The sequence below is a fragment of the Ricinus communis genome, chromosome 8 (assembly GCF_019578655.1).
Source record: "Ricinus communis isolate WT05 ecotype wild-type chromosome 8, ASM1957865v1, whole genome shotgun sequence".
NCBI classification, from domain to species: Eukaryota; Viridiplantae; Streptophyta; class Magnoliopsida; order Malpighiales; family Euphorbiaceae; genus Ricinus; species Ricinus communis.
Genome location: NC_063263.1, coordinates 11,316,128 through 11,336,981, shown reverse-complemented (window position 1 = coordinate 11,336,981; position 20,854 = coordinate 11,316,128). Strand labels below are relative to the sequence as shown.

General features: G+C 36.0%; 3 protein-coding genes across 9 annotated transcripts; 1 reads left to right on the top strand and 2 right to left on the bottom strand.

Annotated features, from left to right (window-relative positions):
- On the bottom strand, nt 1-11,363 carry LOC8259742 (sister chromatid cohesion protein PDS5 homolog D). Of its 3 annotated transcripts, none has more exons than XM_015724271.3 (13): nt 10,604-11,363; nt 8,412-8,615; nt 8,085-8,266; nt 6,269-6,395; nt 5,938-6,135; nt 4,242-5,168; nt 4,051-4,140; nt 3,290-3,363; nt 2,234-2,285; nt 1,567-1,653; nt 1,428-1,471; nt 875-940; nt 1-797 (listed from the first exon to the last, which is right to left on the bottom strand). In XM_015724271.3, exons 1-13 carry the CDS (start codon nt 10,703-10,705, stop codon nt 335-337), a joined length of 2,616 nt encoding a protein of 871 aa, XP_015579757.1. In that variant the 5' UTR covers nt 10,706-11,363; the 3' UTR covers nt 1-334. The 3 variants fall into 3 exon arrangements, with proteins under 3 accessions (XP_015579757.1, XP_002527303.2, XP_015579758.1); XM_002527257.4 differs by having other exon boundaries at nt 1,428-1,474; nt 10,604-11,361; XM_015724272.3 differs by having other exon boundaries at nt 1,428-1,474; nt 4,242-5,159; nt 10,604-11,361.
- An 849-nt stretch (nt 11,364-12,212) lies between these two features.
- LOC8259743 (U-box domain-containing protein 44) lies at nt 12,213-17,992 on the bottom strand. 4 transcript variants are annotated; one of them, XM_048378433.1, is made up of 4 exons: nt 17,854-17,992; nt 16,076-17,330; nt 15,355-15,673; nt 12,213-13,926 (listed from the first exon to the last, which is right to left on the bottom strand). In XM_048378433.1, exons 2-4 carry the CDS (start codon nt 17,306-17,308, stop codon nt 12,425-12,427), a joined length of 3,054 nt encoding a protein of 1,017 aa, XP_048234390.1. In that variant the 5' UTR covers nt 17,309-17,330; nt 17,854-17,992; the 3' UTR covers nt 12,213-12,424. The 4 variants fall into 4 exon arrangements, with proteins under 4 accessions (XP_048234390.1, XP_048234389.1, XP_002527304.2 ...); XM_048378432.1 differs by having other exon boundaries at nt 16,076-17,398; nt 17,757-17,981; XM_002527258.4 differs by having other exon boundaries at nt 17,757-17,981.
- Nucleotides 17,993-18,085: 93 nt separating this feature from the next.
- On the top strand, nt 18,086-19,490 carry LOC8259744 (40S ribosomal protein S12). 2 transcript variants are annotated; one of them, XM_015724274.3, is made up of 4 exons: nt 18,086-18,244; nt 18,441-18,735; nt 19,041-19,106; nt 19,205-19,490. In XM_015724274.3, exons 1-4 carry the CDS (start codon nt 18,237-18,239, stop codon nt 19,262-19,264), a joined length of 429 nt encoding a protein of 142 aa, XP_015579760.1. In that variant the 5' UTR covers nt 18,086-18,236; the 3' UTR covers nt 19,265-19,490. The 2 variants fall into 2 exon arrangements, with proteins under 2 accessions (XP_015579760.1, XP_002527305.1); XM_002527259.4 differs by having other exon boundaries at nt 18,432-18,735.
- Nucleotides 19,491-20,854: the final 1,364 nt, after the last annotated feature.

Sequence of the window (20,854 nt, the reverse complement as noted above, 5' to 3'; positions counted from 1 at the left end):
TTCAAGAAACTACCTTTTCCATATCTTCATAGACTTAATTACAAAATCTCAGTCCTGAAGGTTGAATTTGAGGTCTTAAGGCCTTGAGGATTGGAAACATATATCCATTTCAAAACAGGGCCTTGCAACCAATTACTGTCCAAGACAACTGGCTGAAATGCCTAAAAGGACTACATTTACATCACTGTCACTAAACATCAAGGCAAACCAAATATTATCTAGAGGCTATAGACTGACACTGCCTCCTGTACCAAAACCAAAACTTACAAAGCTTCCTAGTCTTTCCCTTTTTTGTTACTGTACATATTTTGATTAGTTTCTAACTAGTTTCAGCTCAGTCCACTGACCTCAGTTCACTCTGTTGCTCACTTATGCTGGGTTGTTCCGCACCTTTCCCTTTAGTCATGCCATGCAGTTTAGGAGCATCAATGCCAGAAAATTCAATAGCACCTTTAGGACTTCCATCACCAGATGAACTTGCATTACCTAGTGTTGTCTGCTTGGACTTAATGTCAATCATTGTACTTCTGATGTTCAGCTTCTCCATGAAATTTTTACCTTCACCTTCTGAGACACTGTCAGACCCGGATGTGCCGTCGATGGATTTGTCAACAAAACCAGATTCCTCCTGCATATTTCCAACTGCAAGTTCCCTGTTGGATGTTCTAGCTTTTCTCTTGGAAATACTGGCATCGATGGCTTTGTCAACAAAACCAGATTCATCCTGCTTATTGCCAACAGCAAGTTCACTGCTGGATGTTCTAGCCTTTCTCTTGGAAATACTGGCAGCTCCGCTCCTAGAAAACCATCAGAATCTTTGAGTCGACAAATCAGACAGATACAATTAAGATTTATTTGAAGTATGCAAACCAACCTTTTCAAATTAAAACTCAGTTGTTTGGCCAACTCTGACTTCTTTTTTACCTTTCTCGGCTGTGATCTGTAAGCATTTCACAAAGCTTAAAATTTAAGATCAAACAAAAGATATGGTAGAACACAAATGCATATAATTACAGATTAATGCAACCCTCTTGTAAACCACTTGGGAACAAAGACAATGATCAATTTAGCAAGGTTCTTTTGTACAGATTATATTCACTATTATCTTCTATAAAATGGTTTCACGGGATTCAGCCAATTGTCTTGATCCTGGGATATCATGCATCAAGATAGCAAAAATTAAGTAAACTCATTCGAAGAGCGAGACAGACAGCCTTCCTTTACTATTTTTTTGAAGGGAAAAAAAATCAAATCCAGGAAAAGAACATTCAGCAAAATATAGCCAAAGAACCTTTAAGAGAACATAAATAAAATAAAAACCCCAGTTTATGTTGCATAATGTAAAAACTAAGAAAGCTTGATGTTGGAGAAGGAATGGACAGCAATATTAAGTAGCAGTAGTAATATCATAGAGCAACACAACTTACTTATCAGATGAAGAATCAGCCTTTGGAATATCAGTTACTTGCACCTGCTAATATTTCCAACAGAATAGTATGAAATCATCCTGCAGATAACAGTTATTGAGGAAAAAAAAACAAATGCAAACAAATTAAAAATACCCACTTTATCAGACAAAATATCATCTCTAACTAGTTCCCATCGTTCCCTTTTTAGATTTAGTATCTCTTCGTCCCCATCAGCATACAATACCTGGATAGTTAGACATCAGCAAAAGTGTTTTAGAGCTACAATATCGAGAAATAATGAAGTAAAGTTACATCCTTTAAAATGAGAGATATTGCAAGATGACTTTAAAGTGTTCGATGACCACTTGCTCCATCAGGAAGGACCGGATGGAAACCATTTTGCAGCAAGAGCCACAGGAGGGCCAGAATAGGATTGTCAAAGATGAGAATTTTGGTTCAGCTGGTCTTGCAGTAAGAACCACAAAAGAGCCAAATGCAGGAGGTTTAACTGTCTAAGGACTCATGAATATAAGCATAGACGTGATTGCTTGTTATTTAATATGAGAGACGGCCCTGGAAAAGCCAACATATGGGAAATAGAATAGCAAGCAAACTTTAAGTGCAGCAGATAGGTTCTAAAAAGCTAAAAGGCAAGCAACCTAACACCTCAAAAAAATAAAAGGAATGAACGGAAAACAGAAAAGAAGAAGAAGAGCTAAATAGGTTAGCTAGTGTCATCTCAGATTTAAATTAATATAATATATATTAAGGAAAATTAATATTAAATATAAATAAGAAAAGAGAGAATTTAAATTTAATCTTACTCTGTGCTTCTTTTTAGTACGGTCATAGGAATCAACAACTCCTTCATAAAACCTGCAGAACAAGAAAGCACATTTAAGAAACAAGTTTGCAGACCCTTAGAAAGGTCAAGAGTGATATTTATGAGATGTTACACAGATTGAATAAAGTCCAGAAACTTCACATGAAGATGTCTAGTGCCATTAACCAATGACCTAAGTGATTGTCTATGACAACAATCACCTGGTGCATTTTCTTTTTTCTCTTTTGGGTGAATGATGCATTACTTCCCCGGTAGTTGACTTTAGATATTGATTCAGCTCCACAAAACAAGTCAAAAGATCAAACTACAACAACAGAAAAAACCCACTTTCTCCATTTTCAAATCCCACTCACCTAGATAAGTCCCAGCCAGCACAAAAATTAATATACAAAATCCAAGTTCGCATGGCACAACAGCATGGCACATGCTTTAAAGAGAAAAACAGACCCAGGATTATTCTGCTGTAACTTGTTACAAATTATTGAGATTATGGCCACTATTGTTGATGTCAAATAAAGCATATGCATAACTTAAAAGACTTTTATGCTTTGGACATTCCTTTTTTTGTTTTGTTTTTATTTTAGTCAATTTCCCCATTATATTTCACAAGTCGGCAACCAAGAATAGATATTCAGTACATGCCAGTCCAGTCTACAGCATGATTTATTTATCACCAGATACAACCATCTCCTAATGGATTTAAAAAGTCCTGACCCATTTATTTTCTTTTTTGATCAGGTAATCAGTCATATGCCACAATATTCCTATGCGCTTACCCTTCCCTCAAGTTTCAATGCAAACTTCTGCTGCCGGTCCCATCTTCATGAATTTACGGTGGAAAGCCTATAAATATTTAAACACATGTACCCAATCCCTGCTATGTATGATACTATGAAGATACAATACCAGAACTTAAACATTATTTGGCAAGCACTGAAGATTAATGTGTAAACCCAAGACACTAACTTAACATTATTTAAAAGAACACAGAAAAAATAAATTTCATAATAGATTTAAAATCCTAAAGATAACTTACATCTTGTCCTTTGGCCACCAAATTTTTACTTTGCTGCCAATCAATTGCTCATCAAAGTCAGGAGTAACAGGAGGCTGAATTGGGGAAAATTTGCATATAAACATGCATAAGTTATAAACGATGGCAAATATATTGATGAGACTAAGAGGATGAAACAATGAAATTATGCCTTTCTAGCAGAACTTGCAAGTAATTGCAGAATATGCCAAAGCGACACATATTTGCAGTTAATCAACAAAATGTATATGCTGACAGATAACTGATGGACAGGTTTCAACCAAGAGATGTTTATAAAATGATAAAAAAAAAAAACAAGGTTAAGTCTCTAACATAGCTCCTTATGATATGACAACCACTATAGTTTACAAGCTTGTCACAAGCTGTAATGCAAATTGAAATTGATGACATTTTAACTAAGAGGACCAAAAAATGAATTCTTGTTCTCTTTCTCTGTGAAAATAGACACACATGAAGTTCAAATGTTAAATTACAATAAATAATGGACACTTGTTAATCTCTTATTCTTGAAGTCAGCACTTCAAAAGTACCTAAACTAAATTGAGAACCAGATTATGAATTCAAGCGTCCCTAAAGTTGACAACTCTAGTGGTACCAATTCAGTTAAATAATCTCAAAAAGGGAACAAAAAAAAACATCATTGATAAAAGAGAAAGAAAATAGAGAAGTTGAACTGAAACACATCACAGTATCATTAACCAAGCAGACACTATGCAGAAAAACAAGGAATGCACAGGTCATACCACTTCCTTCCTTGGTGTACGCTTCCTCTTGAGTTTTTTATTAGGTATTTCTTCCTTGTGATTTCCATCTCTATCAGACGATTTGCTTTTCTGTACAGTTGATAATATAAAAAAATATGAAGTAAAAGCTCTTCACAAATTAATGCCAGTGAGACTGTAAGATTAGGATATGATTCATATCTATTTCATACCTTAATCCTAGACTCTTCAGCAGCACGCACATTTGAAACACCAATCACTAAACTTATTTTCCTAGCATCTGTTTGGACAAGTGAGCGGCCTTTTTGTGAGTTTCTTACTCCTATTTGAGTTGACTGATGCACGGGTCTTTCTTCAGGTTCATTCAGAATATCATCTTTTTCATCTGACAACAAATTTGCAGAAGGCAGAGATGTCCACTTAGCAGTCTTTGCAGCAATTCCAATTTTTCTTGACTGCTTGTGTAGCTTTACTTCTATGTTACTCCTTCGTTCAGATGGCTTTCTCAGACTGACTTCATATTCAGCTTTAGCTTTCTCCCTACTTTCAGTATTCAAAACCTTTACTACTTCTAAGGAACTAGAATCAGCATCTTGATTCATATTGCTTGGATTTTTCTTTGGCCGGCTTTTTTTACGATGAGTCCCATCAGGAAGGCATTGATTTGGTGATGGGGTAGAAGCACCTATGATGCCACTAGTTTCTGGCGTCAATCCCACAAGTTCAGTCACATGCTTCTTTGGAACTGTACTATCTAAGCACAAATCTATTCCCATGTAGGGAAGCTTCCTTTCACGAGATACTTTTGCACCTTTTCTGCATGTAGGAATCCAACAATGGTCATATCCTTCCTCTGGATTCATCAAAGAATTAGGTTTCCATCCTCTCTTCCTAGGGACAGTTCCTTGCTCCATTTCCAACTTAACTTCAATATCAGCATTGCCTTGTGCCTCAGTGCTATCACTATGCTGGATAAGAGGACAATGCTCCATACTTTTTGTAGAATTATCATTTATGCCATTGTTAGCATCTCTAGCTGATGCATTTCCATTACTTGTTGTTGACTCAGGAATACCATCCACAAAATGGAGAATTTCTCCGGGAGAGGCAGCATCTGGTGGTCGCCCCTCCTTAGTCACCTCAACAAGAAAAATTGAACATTGCAACAATTATTACTCATAACACATACTTAAATTATCCTGATATATGATGTATAAGACGTAAATAAGCCAAACGTACACCCCAAAAAGATTGCACCATAATCTTTCTCAGTTTCCTCCTTACACTTGTACTCCAATGAGGTACAAATACAAGTAGACGATGAATACAGTTTCTTAGCAAAATAAAAGAGACAGAGAAACCATATTATAGCAATTTTTTGCAGTATCGAATGTTCTCATGTACCAAAGTAAATTACTTTTTACTACTGACATGAGGTTGGTTAGTCATTTTCTTCTCAAGGAATTTTTATTTAATTAAATTTAAAAAATTGGTTAAATTAGCTAGAGTCATCTAATAGGTAAAATCATTTCCTGCCATTAACTTTCTTGGCTTGTTTGGACCTTGGTGAGACTATATTTGAAATTGTAACAGATATTCTAGGAGAAATATGCTGCAATTAACTGCGAAGCAATTTGTTAAAATCAAAACAATTCTAAACTACAAATGCACCAGCTCTCCCCAGAAAATTGGAAGATTCTCCAAAGAAAAAGAAAAAAATAGGAAGTCTAATTATCTCAGCAAAACTTATCATGGCAAAGAAAAATAAAAGATAGGATTTGCATTGAGCAAACAAACAAATTCTGCTTCAGTTTCACTTGTCAAAAGCAACTGTTGAATTCCAGACAACTAACACCAAAGTCAGATGCCATTACATTTCACAAATATAGACAGGAAAAGAACATATACCAAATGGTCCCTAGAACCATTGACATGATCATGCACCACGGTATGAGACTCATCCTGGCATATAGAAGCAATTATTGGAGCATACTCATCAAAAGCTCTGCCATCGCAGTGCAATGCTTCTTTGATATAGGGTTTAAGTTTAGCAGCAGAATTAACTATAACTTTTTCTCCAAGCTTCCATGCAATAGGAGAAGCACTCTGCAACATAAATTATAAAATTAATCGCAAAATCTCACTCAACTTTTTAAAATCAAAATAGAAAGAGAAACTTGGTGTATGTGGTTGCAGGGTCAGATGGAGATGGAGGAGCAGATACCAGAGAAACAGATACCTGATTTTCCTTTCTTACACTGGCCAAAAGAGCAGTGAGAAGGCCCATTGATATAGTATCACTTTCATTTATTATCAGGGTCATAATTGTTTCCATAGCCAAAAATACAGCATGCGGATGGTTGGACCTTGAAAGAAAGAAAAAGGAGCTATCAATTTTCACTTACATATAGCAGATAAATATCCGCATTTAAAGGACAAATGAAGTGAAAAGAAAAAATAAGAACTATCCAGTTACATGATGCTGCTACACCAAAACAAAAAATAAGACAAGTGTAGTTCTAAATCCTAGATCCTAACCACAGTATTGTAATTATGTCATTGAGATACTTAAGTTCTCAATAAAATGTTACAGATATTCTCCTATGTAATATCTCTCAGACATTCTACATAGAGCTATTGTACCGTTCTTTCTTTCAGCAAGACACGTCACCAATCAAGACAAATAAGGTGACATCATAAAAACATTTTCAGAGAAATAAAGAAGAATATAAAGGTAAGGAGACACAATGAAACAGCCAAAAATACATAAATAAATAAGAACCACAAAAGTAAACCTGTTCTCTTGCAAACACTGAGGTCAACTGTCTTCTCACATTTAAACTATTAGCACAACTAAAATGTTTGCGTGGCAATTCTTTTATCGAACCACGTTATAATCAAAGTAAGCTAAACTGAACCATCCCGGAAACCAGGGCAACTGAACCATCCTGGAAATCAATGCACCTTAACACCTGAATCCTTCTGTTTAAGGTATTGAAATAAGAGAGGTAACAGTCCACTATGGTACACCAAAGGTTAAAGAATAAGTTCAACCATTCAATATAGCACAAAGCCTCAATACGTAACATAACCACTACTTCAGAAGGGGAGAAAAAGATCAGATGGATAACCTTATGCTAGAGCTTCTTAAAGGGACATTAAAATGGCAATAGCTACTTGTCCACAAGGAAAAACCACTAAAAGTTGCCCTTAAGCAAAAGCCAGAAATCTCAGAACAGGATTACGTGTTATCTTAAACTAAATCACTGAGCCGTATCTAGTACATAGCACTTCTATTAACTGTTTTAATAACTGGATTTTTCCTTTTTTGTTTCTCCAATAATGAGGAATCTGCAGCTGCTCCAAATCACTTTCAGGTTGCATCACCAGAGTTAACCCACTCATAAACCAATGTGCATACTCATTTTAAAGATAGAATTATAAGGCCATCTCCAAGTAAACAAGGACCATGCCATACTCCAATGAATCTTGAGTTCATCTCAGTTTTCAAAGTGCAATTTTTCCATTCTGGAGCATCTTCAATAACAAAAATCTTCAGATTTATCCACTTTTTTAATGACTATCAGTTAAAGCTTTATTACCCGGTTTTGATTAAAACTTATACTTCGATGAAAATTATATTAAGAACATCTCCATCTGCATAACTGATAGAAACTTTAGGTTCATCTAAAATAAAGTCTGCGCCTAAAGGCTTGGAAAGTCAAGCATACATATCAAAGAGTCATGTCGACTCTTTTAATCCTCAGAACACAGCTTTTGACAAGTTTATTTCCATGTATAGAAACATTGTCTTTTGTTATATTAGCAGCTACAAGATTTAGCATTTACTGGTTATCAACAATAAATTGGGTAACTTAGTACTTGTCACAATCGAATGCAAGAACTGCGATTTATGGCCAAAGTCACTCTCAAGATGGAATTATAGTGGTGAAACATGGTATAAATAAATCACTTCAAATTGAACAAAAACTAACTTAATGTTTAAGTACATTAGGTGCAGTGAAATATAAAATGATATTTAGCAAGACTTTTACCTAATAATCTTCAAGAAGTGTTGAAAGATCTTTATAATTAGTTCATCCAACTCCAGGTCCAACATGATCAAGCATGATCTAACCCTTGCAACAGTGTCAAGAATTGAAACTGCCTTCATATAGCAGCGACTTGATACATGGGATAATTTTTCAAAAGCTGCTACAGTCAATTCAAAAATTTCCTGCTCATCAAAGGAAAAGCAGACAAACAAGAATCCCAAAACACCATATTCAAGCACATGTATTGAAATATTCAATGCATTTAAAACCATACAGTATGAAATTTCCATTAAAAAAATGAAATCTGATATTAGCAGCTAAAAATACCTTCATATGGTCATCATTGTAAGGAGGATCCGGTGCTGTTATTCTCGTAAACTCACTAAGACAAGATACCACTGAGACCTTCACATCTGGATCAGAGTTCCTCAGCAAGGCATTAGAAATCAAGGCCTTCATGGAGGGTAGAAGTGCATCTTGCATAGATTTTGATGGTGCTTGCTCCACATTTATGAGCAAATGCTCAAGTTTCTAGAACGCAAAATAAAACCAATCAATTAACGGATTCAGTCATCTAAAGATAAGAAGAAACTAAGATAATAGGAAAAGAAAATATCAACAACGCAACAGAAGACATTCAGAAGCTATCACGAAGGACAAAAAAATGCCTTTAATGATCAAAAGCTCAAATGACCATCAAATTCCAGAAAGTTTAGGATGTGAACCCATGAGATGGAAGTAAAACATTGACACCATGCACAAAGAAGATAGCTATGTTAGCATTGTAAAACAATGAGCGTTACCAAAGATGCTTGCATCCGAAGATCCATAAGGCAAGTTAAAGTCATCATAGAACCCATTATTGCTAGATTTAGCTTTGAACCAATTACAATGGAAGGAACCATAAAACAACCCCATCTAGGTTAGAATTACAGCTTAGCTGAGCTGGATAATAGTCCACTATTGGTGCATATCAGAAGAATATGCCATCCGCATGGTGATATTTTCTTTTAAGGACAACAACTCTACCTGTTTGACTTAAATAAGCTTTGATGAGGAACCAAAAAAGCACATGAACCTAAGACCTCAAGCCTGGATCAAAATTTTCTTACATAACAGCAATTCCATACTTTCCAAGATTCGCATATTGTGCCCTCTGCTAATTAACCACAAAATCACCAACCGAATGGCATCCTATACCTCTTCCTACCCATTTCTACTATGAAAATGCCTACAAGCATTGAGCTCAAACTCCACATTTCTCCAAAGAAAACCTGGCAGACACCAACACGATTAGTTTCACCACATCCTCCACACTCTCAATCTTCTCCAAAATCTATGATGAATGAATGGCCTTTATACGATGAAAATGCCTACAAGCATTGAGCTTAAACTCCACATTCTCCAGGGGAAAACCTGACAGATAACATCACTATTAGTTTCATATCCCCCACATTCCCGATCTTCCTCACTATGGATGAAAACTTAGTTTTATCTAGATAAACTTGCGCTTCAAGTCCTGTAATTATTTCAGAGTTTACTCCAGAGAAAATACAACATGAATAGCTAGCAATATAATCACAGGTCACACCAACTAAAGGAATAATATGGTAAATCTCTATGATATGATTCCAAACAAAACAGATATCTTAAATCCATGGGGAAGGTGCTATCAACAATGTGCTTTAATAGGAATACGCACATATATTTTTACAATCAACAGAAAATTAAATGCACAATATAATAGCAAAAATAATTAAGAACCAAATTAAGACCGCCAATTATACATAAAAAGGAGTTTACATATCAAAAGAAACAGCAGAAATTGGGAAGAGATTCCAAACAACAGCAAAAATTGTTGCTCTCCCAAACCGATTATGCTGATTCACAAATCATGGGTTACTGATTAAAACAAAAATAAGTAACATATATGAATATGATTGATAAGCCACTAATAGCAGTAATCCTATGCAACCTTAACAATGATTAAACCATCAAATGCACAGTATTAACCAAACAAACAACTTTCATCATTTCAATATCAAGAAATCAAATTGAATTGAGGACCCTTTCCAATCTCTGATCAGCATACATCATCAACATGTGAGCTCCTTGCTGTTCCATTAAACATTCCAATGAACAAAATACACAAACACACAAAAAGAAATATATCTATAGGAGCACATCCATAAGCAACGAAATACATAACAAAAATTGATCGAGTGCAAATGCAATATCAATTTAGAAAAATAAAATAGATAAAAATAAAGCAAATACACATGCTTAAATAAAAAAATTTCGAAGTCCCTGTATTCAGATGTACTCTCCAATTTAACATTCTGGTTGTGAAAAGAACACACCAAAAACCAACACATAATACATAAACATGCAATAACCAATTAAACCTACAAAATTGAACAACAAACAGTCAAATTCACAATTCTAATCACCACCAATACAAACCAACAAAAACTCAAAACAAAAACACACAAATAAATTTCGGATAAAGAGGGCATTACATCAAGCATATTAAGAAGCTCATCAATAGATGAGGGAGGGTTTAAGAGCCTATTCCCAGCCTCCTTAAGTTGCTGCTCAAGCTCAATCTCATTAACAACCATTTTTTAACGATCTAAATACCACAATATCGAGAACCCAAAACCCCACTAATAAAACTATAAACTATCACCTTCACTTCTTTCACTGTCCATAAATGTGCTTTTACCCGATTTTCAACTCAAACCCACATCACGGAAACAGCCCTATTTAACCCGTTTACACTCATTTATTATAGCCCCAACGTCAAACAAAAAGAAAGCATCCTTTTCTTTTGACAACTTAACAAAAAGCCCAGCTAAAGGGTCTATCTTTAGCAAAATGTAGAGCATGCAAGCAGATTTTAGTCACAAAAGAGGTAGTTTAGGAATGGTTAATTTTAGGCTTGGAATCAGGTGTTTTAGCTTTGCTCTTGTGTTGGGTGTTTTTGGGTTTTCTCAAATGGTCCTTCTAGAAGTGGGTTCTTCTTTGCTTCCTCGTTCATTGGCACTTTCATTTTGGCTCTGTTTTCTTGAGAGAGTGCCAAAAAGCTTATATTTTTTACGTGAAAGAAACTTTGGTCATCACACTCTCTCTCGCGCTCCTTTTGAAAGTACATTATTGCCCCTCGCATTCCTCTCAATTTTCATATAATAATATAATCATGCATTGAGCTTATGTGGCACCCCTCCATTTTTGGACGAAAGGCATTCTAGGATGTTACCTTAACGCTTTATCCCTTTGTTTGCTTGGAATAAGCGAGTAGGAAAAAAAAAAAAAAAAAAAAAAGAAAAAGGAAAGTAAATTTATCTAATTTCCTTTGTTTGGAAAACTGAAAAAGAAAGAAAGGAAAACAAAGAAAAATTGATTTTTCTAACTCCATATTTCGCATTTCTCATTTTGGTTGGAAATCAGAGAAAATAGATATAGAAACATCAATTAGCACAATCTCATTTCTCTGTTTTTCACAAGTTTCGAGTGTGTAGCACTTGCTTACATTCATTATCACACTACAGAAAGTTTTTGGAAAAAAGAAGAGAGAGAAAGAGATTTGAACCTCTTAGTTTTGGCTATAAAGAAAGAAAAATAGCCATTAAAATTCTAAGTAGTTTCAAAATTGAAATGAAGAATGCCTCTCCAAATGTGGCCATACAATGTATTCTCCTACAAACTTGAGGTACACTAAATAAGCCTCAAATTTATCATATTTGACAGTACTTTTACCATGCAGTAACTGTTACATATTCTGCAGACCAAAATGCATAAACCCTCTCACTTAAAGCATTACCTTGGAAATAAGCAATGTTTTTGGTAATGGTTTTCTTGGTCCAATTAAATGGAAGAGAGTTACTTGTTAAGTGAAGTACAGCAGATTCCTAGCCAGGGACTTGAATTAATCCACTTAAGATGACATAGGCATTGTACCTTCTATCTAAACTAATATATAGTAGCTTTCTAGTTCTAATGCAATGAATGTCTTCCATTCATTAAAAAAATACTAATAATATGATCATATAATACTCAATCCAAAACTTCAACCACAAATTGGTTAGTTTAGATGAATGCAGCTGAAACAGTGTAAAAAGGGTGAGATATCTAAATGCAACCTATTCTTGATATACGAGGTGTCTATACAGCTTTATCTGAGGAATATAAAGGGAATCAGGAATACTAAGATCCTGTATGAAGTAAGAAAAGCAAACTTATAGGTGAAAATTTTAAGTAAGTTTTAGGTATTCCTTAGCGAAGAATTTTCTGATACTGATGAGTAGAGAGATTTTTTCAGGCCTGGCTACAGATTATCTTCACCCAAATAAACCTGGCAGAAGAGATGTTGATGATCTTGAATAGCGCTCAAGAAGCAACAGAACACTTGCAGCCTTTCTCCCAATCTGGCTATTATCCTCGTGAACATTCTGGCCAGTCAGACTAACAAGACGCAACCTAGCTGCTGATTTATAGTAATCCACCACTTCCTTCGATAGAAATACCTTCTCCAACAATCCCAATGCTTCCTCTTTTAGAGAATTTGTTCCCCAACTTAGAATATCTACCACAGGCTTTATGGCATCATGTTCATGCAGCGCATTGGCTCCTCTGCTAGGACAACCGTGTTGAACCAATGTGGAGAGTGTCTGAATTGCTTCATGAGCAGTCGCATCAACCTCACCATGTAAGAGCTCAACTAAGGCAGGCAAAGCATTTGCCTCCATTAGACAAAATGTAGTTTTCACACTGCAAATGCCTCCATGTACAGGGCATAAATGAGGACGTGTTGGCCGAAAACACCAGAAGCAAGTTGGTTTGGGTACAACGACAAGCTTTGGACTGCTCATGGAAAGATCACCAATGAGAGCTGCTGCTCTTGCCTTTGCCATTACAGAGCCAGTTCTCAGTAAGTTTACAAGCATAGGGTAAGCTCCCTGTTCAACCACAATCCGCTGTGACTCAATGTTTGCAGGATCTGTGAACCTGAAGAGTGCACTTAGAGCATTCTCTTTTGCTTCCATTGTCCCTGTCCTTATAAGAGTTATGAGTGCATTGAGCCCATCCAACTCAATTAGCTTCATAGTCAGCGGAACCTCAGATTTTGGGAGATTGGACAATAAGCCAGCAGCAGCCTTCTGTACATCACTTTTATCATCACTCTCAAGGAATCCTACCAGTGCCTCGAGTCTTTTTGGCTTAAGCAGGTATTCCACTACTCCCTGTGGTTCGTGATGAGAGAAGAGGAAGAGAAGATTAATGGCAGTTTCACGAATTTCCAAGTCTGTGTCATCAAGAAGAGGAAGTATTAAGGATACACCGTTGGCAGTGAGAACTGCAGTCTTAACCAACCCTGCCTCAAACTTGCATATACCAAGAAGTGCCCGTAAAGCAGGCCGCCGAACATTATGGGATGAGCTTAGGCCCTGTTGTAAAGCTAACAAATTGGTGATAATCGGTTCTAATTCAAGCTGGTTTTGGTTTTCATCAACAAGAAATTTAATTCCAGCATCATCAGAAGAAAATTTCTCAAGGATTTCAGCACATTTAACTATAATAATTGTACGTATATGGGCAGAGAACATTAGTTTTAAAACAAGAGGAAGCCCACCACCAGCAGAAATAAGCTCTTTATTGGCATGGCAATCAGATAGTTTAACCAAGGCAGACAAGGATAACTCTTTTGATTCAGTATTGCATGATCTTGCCATTTCAAGCAAAGGAGGTATAATCCCTTCCTCACCGAGTAGCTTTAAATTCGAGTCAACCAATTCCATATTAACTATAGCTCTGACCATTGAAATCCTTGAAGCCTCAGGACCTGAACATTTTAAAAAGACAAAAACAATATGATTAACTTTTTACACCAAGGACAATAGTCAGCCATGCATTATTAAGTTACAAACAGATAGACAACTAATGAAAAGTGGAAAGATGTTTATAACATTTAGACATCCATGGAGTCTTCTTAGACAGATCTCCAAGCACAATGGAGTATGTGTTGTATATAACATTTATATGCACTTGTTATCTAGTTAACCAACTTTAACCTATAATTAACATAGTTGTTTCACTTTGCCCTGTGTGGAAGATGTTTGCAATTGATAGGCTCAGATCTATAATGGCCAAAGTAGAGTTCCTTTTCTTTCTTTTCTTGTTCTTTTAAACATTCTTGCTTAGGACTTTGGCTGGTGGGCAGCATTTTTGAAAAGCTATAATTAATTCTCATTGATAGCTGATTGTTGAGAAGCAGATAATTTTCTGAATTGCATTGAATTTTAAGGTCCTATTATATTTAGTTTGCAGATTCTTTTACACCCACTGACTAGTACTTAATCTTTTCCTTTTTAGGTTCTTGTATTCCTTTTTTCTTTAACAATGAAGGACAAGTTGAGAAAGATAACAATTTTTATGTCATCAACTAATTCTGAGCCCTACAAGAAAAAGAGAAAAAGTTCAACGGATTATATAGTTATTTTCTTTTTTTACTTATGATAATGGAGTATCCAAGATGTTGTTTCCTTTTTACTTATGATAATGGAGTATCGAAGATGTTGATTTCAGAGTCGACAAGAGGAACCACAGCTGAAATCTACCAATACCAAGTTTCGTTTTTCTCGGGAATTTCCATTGCAATCACTTTTCCCTTCATAAATCAAATTGAAATCAGACAACTTTAGAAATTAAAACAGCGTGTTTTTCGTCAATTTGTTTCTTTGTCTTTCCAAAATAAAAAAATAAAAAATAATAGGAGAAATTAACTGTGGCACGTTCACTAAAAAAAAAAATCCTTTTGTAGCAAATCATTTATTATAACAACATTTTCAAAGGTATGCTTAGTCTAGCATTAGAATTCTCCATTATCTGCTCCTTTTCCTTATTGATCTATGATATCCTAATGACACTGAAAAATTAGCAAGGATGGACAACAATGTCAAGCATTTAATATCAGTACTAGTAAATTAGAGATTTAGTTTTTGGGTCACATGGCAGAACCTGCTCCACCCCGGTACCTCAGCATCCCTAATTTCTCTGCTACCAAAAGACCAAGAGAAATTCTAAACCATCGAGTCTTACCCCATCATAGTAAAACAAACAGACAGATTATAGTAATCTGTTCAACATCACAAATATTATCAGAATCTGGGACTTGGGAAGAACCAAACAGAAAATGACTTTATATGGGAATATGTACGTATCAAACAAAAGATAGCATCTCAAGAAATTTAGATGGCAAGAGCTTTCTGACCTTGTTCAATCCGCTCAACAAGTGGCTTATACCAACCTGACTCTGCAGCACGAGCAATATTCTCCTCATCAATTTCAAAAAGTTTATTCAAGATTTTTCCTGCACAAACAGCTGATTCATTGACAGGACCATTCAGGAGAGTGATAAGGAAAGGAATTGCTCCGCATTGTTGAGAAAGTTTCCTGCACACAGTTACGTTCCAACCGGATCTATCTTGTAACAACTCAAATAGCAATTCCATTGCGACCTTTGAGACAACGGAGTCAGGCACTAAGCATGGAATGATGTTATCCCACCCCTCATAGTTGACCACTCTTTCCTACAACAATTGATTTAGCTATTGAATTCAATATACCAAAGCTTAACTTGTTTGTTGTGCATATTCTTGTTCAATCAGTAAAGACTTTCCAAAAAAGTTCTGTCAAACTAGATAAAACTGACTATCATAAACTAATATCTAGATGATGGAAATAATTATGATGGAAATAAGAGAAGTTGCAATACAATGACTATAAACAATGTAAGGACTGCATAGAAAACAAAATTCTAGTTTGTTCTTTTCTCTCCACTGATGACTATTGCACTTTTTTTTTAATACCTTCTTGTTAAATCAAGCTCTACGAGTGTAAGGAACAGAAAATTAAAATATTGTTCTATAAGATGGGAGGATACTTGAGAACTAAGTTTGCTGGCAGAATGAAAGTATAACCCATATGCTTACCTTATTCCTTGCATGCCCTTCAACAATTTTCTTCAAAGTAATTAAAATCTTCCCCTTTACATCGTTATTGTGAGAGCTCCCAAGGATCGAAATGATAATATCTGTTAAACCTCCTATTGAGATCCAATCCTTATTTACAGAATTTTCTCTCATGAGATCTTGCATGTGACTTAGGGCGTCTTCCACAGAGGAGTCCGCATCTGATAACAACTTTGCCCTACAGGTTCTGATTCTAAGGCAGTAATTCAGTTCTCTCCATTCCTCTATTGATTGTCTAAGACGAAGGTTAGACCTGAAAGTCATATCTTCAAGAATCTCGCCGGTTTCTGGGTCAGTGTTCCCACCATGGTCAAACCAAGCTTCAATGGCAGCTCTCTCACATGTAGTGCCAGTGCAAAGGCTAACAGGATCGTCCATCACATTCCCATTTATAGAACAGAGAAAAGGAGTAAGAGGAGCTATATACTCCTCCCTCTCATCATATTGCTCTATCACCTGAATCCTCTGAGAATACTGCTTCTTGACTTCTTCATAATCTCTGGCGGCATCAGCTCGAGAAAGCAGCTCAATAACCTGCTCCAAGAAGAGAACTTCAGCCCTTTCTTTCCGGTCAGCAGCTTCTTCCTTTTCCTTTCTAAAGCTTGCTAGCTCTTTGCTAATTTCAGAAGGTTCTACACGAACCCCAACTGCCAGGGCTATTTCTTCAAGCATGTCATTTGCAAAACCCTGATCTAGTTTCTGAGCATGAAGACCCTGGTTTAACTTGTCAACAATTTGAAGCTGAGAATGTGATGCTTCAAGTTCAACCCTTTGCATTTCATTGTGCAGCCTATTCACCTGGTCAGATATCCCTGAAAGGACTTCAGTGTTTGCAAAGGATAATGCAGCCAAAGACCTCCCAATGTCTCTCGTCACTTCTTGGACCTCATTCACAATGTGCCGGCACTTTAGCAGTAAGTAGAAACGGCCTCGACATTTATACTTCTCGACCAAGTTATTTGCCTTCTTGACATCTGCTTCAAGTATTTGAAGCGCTAGCCTGGCAGCTTGAGAATCATTCAATTTTTGAAGCTGCAATTCTTTCAACACAGGTTCAATGTCAAAAAGATGCTTTGATAGAACCTTAAAACTCTTAGTCTCAATCACTACATCTTTTGCAGCTTGAGCTGTTTTAAGGACCTGATTTGTTAGTACAGCCAAAATGGTTCCTATAGGTATGAGCTCCAGTGCCATTTATTCCAAACCTTTAAAGAAACTACAGCCAAGAAGTATGGTGTCAGTTGCATCTTTATATAACATATTTCTACCTTGAAGAAACTCTTCCTACATGAATTATACCTTTGCTTTAGAATCAACAGAATACTACATTCACATACCCCAGAAAACATAAATAAAATAAAGCCCAAAAATGACAGGTAAGGCATAGACATCAATAAGTTAGAAACTAGACTAGAAACCGAACGGTCATTATTTCTTTCCATTTCAGTGACAAACTCTCGAGCACAGCAGGAACAAACGTAAAGCACAAAATTGAAAAGGGAAATTATACACACACGCGCCAGCTATTACACTAAGAAGAGATGCAAATCCAGTTCACAAAGATCAAGCAATGCAAATTCTCTAAAGTATTCAACAACTAAAACAATCATAATGAAAAAGAAAATTGTCAGTCTTTAATTACCATTCTTGATTCCTGCTGGTAGAATCAGAAGAAAATTGGAAAGCAATAACAATAATAATAATAATAATAATAATAATGAGCTATGTGCCTTGCTCACTGTCTTCATATTGGTGCCTGCTTGTTGACTTCTCTACTTCAAGTCAATGCACATTACTTGGAAATGTCTCTTCCTCTCTTCACTTTGTCTCTTTCAGTCTTGTGTTCATTGACATTTTCCACCCACGCGTTTCCTATGATATTTTCTCAACATCAAATAATAAATTAGCTCTCAAAAAAATAAATGGAAAAAGAAAAGGACCACATGGAAAGCCCATCTAAATCCTTACATTAACCAAAAAGCCCAAAACACAAAAACCCTAATTCACATTATTTAAGCTTCACCTTCTTCTTCAATAATTTCATTTTCCACAAAGCACCCACGCGTTCTAATAGTCTCCGATCACATCTTAACCTCTCTGACGAACACACAACAGCAATAGAATGTCAGGGTAAGCTTTTCTTTTTCCATTAATTCAGAAAGTTATTTTTTTTTGTTATTAGAATTACATTCAGTTAATTCATAAAGTTCCAATCTTTATTCATAAAGTGCAATTAGTGAGGGTGACTCGCAAAGTTGCAATTTTTTTATCAAATCATTTAAAGACAAAAAAGAACTTAAGTGTTTGTATATGAAAGTCGGTGCAGTGAAGAGGGTACAGCAGCTGTAGCAGCAGAGACGGCGACACAGCCACTTGGGGAGGCAATGGATATAATGACAGCATTGCAATTAGTATTAAAGAAATCATTAGCTCATGGAGGACTGGCTAGAGGTTTGCATGAATCAGCAAAACTTATAGAGAAAAACGCAGCTCAACTATGTGTAATAGCTGAGGATTGTAATCAGCCTGATTATGTTAAGCTTCTTAAAGGTCTTTGTGCTGATCATGGCATTGGTTTATTGACTGTCCCCAGTGCCAAAACCCTTGGTGAATGGGCTGGTGTAAGTGTTCTCTATTATTGTTATTTTGGTTTGTTTTCCAGCATCAATTTTGCTATATCAATTAAATTTACTGTTAGTTAAGTGAAATTCGGAAGTACCCTGTAGATGGTAGGAGCGACAAAACACTAGCCTTTGATATTAAAATTGTTATTTTGTTGTTTTTATTTTACTTTCACATATCCCTAATTCACTGGATTTGAAGTTCTTCGCTTTTCCATTCTAGTTATGTTGCTTGCAATAGCTCACTATTTGCAAGTGCTATCTGAATTTCAGCTGACGGTAATTTTACTGGGTTCTTGCTGCAGTTGTGTAAGATTGATTCTGAAGGCAAGGCCAGGAAGGTTGTCGGTTGCTCTTGCGTCGTAGTTAAGGTGCGATTCCATTTTGAGATATTCTGTGTCAGCTTGTCTTGTCTGTAAGTTTGAGTTATTTTTGGGTTAACGTGGTTTGAGGTTTGCGTATTCTGCAGGATTACGGCGAGGAAAGTGAAGGACTTAATGTTGTTCAGCAGCACATCAAGTCTCACTGAGTAGCAGGAGATCTGATTGCTGATGGGTCTGAGTTGAAATTTATTGTAGGTTCGTTCTTCTTTTTTTTTTTTTTTCTTTTACATGATACCCTGTATTTTGGGGTGTTTGAGTGCTTACTAGCTGCTGCAGTTGCTTCCAGTTGAGTTGTTTTGTTGTTATGATCATGGTGGAACACCTTTTTCTGATACCTGAAATGTTAAATTAGCAATATATTGAGGTTCTGAAGACTGACAGGCCAGTTATGATTCAGTGGGATCCTATCCTGCTGCATGGAATCTCCGGCATCCCTTGTATTAAATAAGATTTCCTTCTTTAGAATGACTAGATGAAGACGTCTAATAGATTTCATGTCATAATTCAAGTTATATGGGGCTGTGGAGGTGGACAAAATTAGAGCACGCATTGTTTGTACGAAAACAATTTAATGCTAATCTTGGAACTGCATATGTACCTATTTCTGAGGGGTATTGATCCAATTTCGTGAATTGAAGATAACCGAAACTAAAAGAAAAAAAAATATTAATTTAAAATATAATTATTGTTTTAGTTTTGGTATATCTTAGTACGAGATTTTGGTTAAAATGTCTACTGAGGGTTATTAGGCTCAAAACTTCTTGGCCAAAAATTTCAAAGAATCGTGTTTTCCACATTCTATGACAGCGATGCTGAAAGCATTCTTAAAAGCAGCAGCAGGCTGTTCTTAAAATTCAGTCATAGCAACACTTCTAAAAGAGAAGAATTTCGGGAAGTAATTTTTAGCCGATTTAAATGGGTAATTAAATGATCGAAAATCAAGGATGAATTCATGTTTTATGCCAACAAAATTTCACTCTGATACAATACACTTGTGCTAAACCAAATATTAATAAAAATTTAGAGGCAAACTGAGACAGAGAGCTCTGATTATGGGTTGAATGTGATCTCGGAAGGGAATGCATTTCAAAAGACTAATTTGAACCTTTAGCCCAGATTTTCTCTGATCTAATACACAGTCAACTATACGAGCAGTAGGGCTTGGGGTTTGGTCCAGCTTTAATAGGATTACCAGAAGGATGCTTTAGCAATCAATTAGTCCATCTTGGGTGGAACACATGAAATTTAACTAGACTTTGCAGATCATAAAGCATTTTCACAAGTAGCATAACCATATACAGACATCGACCAACTGTGCAAGTTGTTGGAGAGGAAAAAAAATAAAAAAGAACTGATATGCAAAAATTACACTGGGGAAGGCAAATCAGCGTATCATTTTCATAATTCTTTCGACAAACTCACCCCCCAAAAGCAGACAGTAAGCAAAGGTGGAGTTCAGGGGACTGCCTGCTGCAGTATTGGGAGGTAAGATGTTGGAATAGCAATTTTCAAACAGGCGACAGGATGTTAATATTTGCTCCATATATATTTACTACTGCAAAGGCACATTCCAAGCCAGTAACCAATATATAGCGCAGATACCTCAGACGGATTATCATTCATCGGGCGCCAAAAACTACCTCATAATTACTGTCTGCTAGACAAAACAAAAAACTGAAGCCTAAAACGGATATACTATATAATTCAGTAAGAAATGCCCACATGCTAAATAACAA

Excerpts from the sequence above, each read along its gene's own strand:
- LOC8259742 (XM_002527257.4), bottom strand. The coding sequence starts at position 10,705 with ATGGTTGTTAATGAGATTGAGCTTGAGCAGCAACTTAAGGAGGCTGGG. Across the intron at positions 8,616-10,603 it reads AGCTTCTTAATATGCTTGAT|AAACTTGAGCATTTGCTCAT; the intron begins GTAATGCCCTCT and ends TTTGCGTTCTAG. Across the intron at positions 798-874 it reads CTGAGTTTTAATTTGAAAAG|GAGCGGAGCTGCCAGTATTT; the intron begins GTTGGTTTGCAT and ends ATGGTTTTCTAG.
- LOC8259743 (XM_048378433.1), bottom strand. The coding sequence starts at position 17,308 with ATGGCACTGGAGCTCATACCTATAGGAACCATTTTGGCTGTACTAACA. Across the intron at positions 15,674-16,075 it reads AAGGGCATGCAAGGAATAAG|GAAAGAGTGGTCAACTATGA; the intron begins GTAAGCATATGG and ends CAATTGTTGTAG. Across the intron at positions 13,927-15,354 it reads TGTTGAGCGGATTGAACAAG|GTCCTGAGGCTTCAAGGATT; the intron begins GTCAGAAAGCTC and ends TAAAATGTTCAG.
- LOC8259744 (XM_002527259.4), top strand. Across the intron at positions 18,736-19,040 it reads CCCTTGGTGAATGGGCTGGT|TTGTGTAAGATTGATTCTGA; the intron begins GTAAGTGTTCTC and ends TTCTTGCTGCAG. Across the intron at positions 19,107-19,204 it reads GCTCTTGCGTCGTAGTTAAG|GATTACGGCGAGGAAAGTGA; the intron begins GTGCGATTCCAT and ends CGTATTCTGCAG.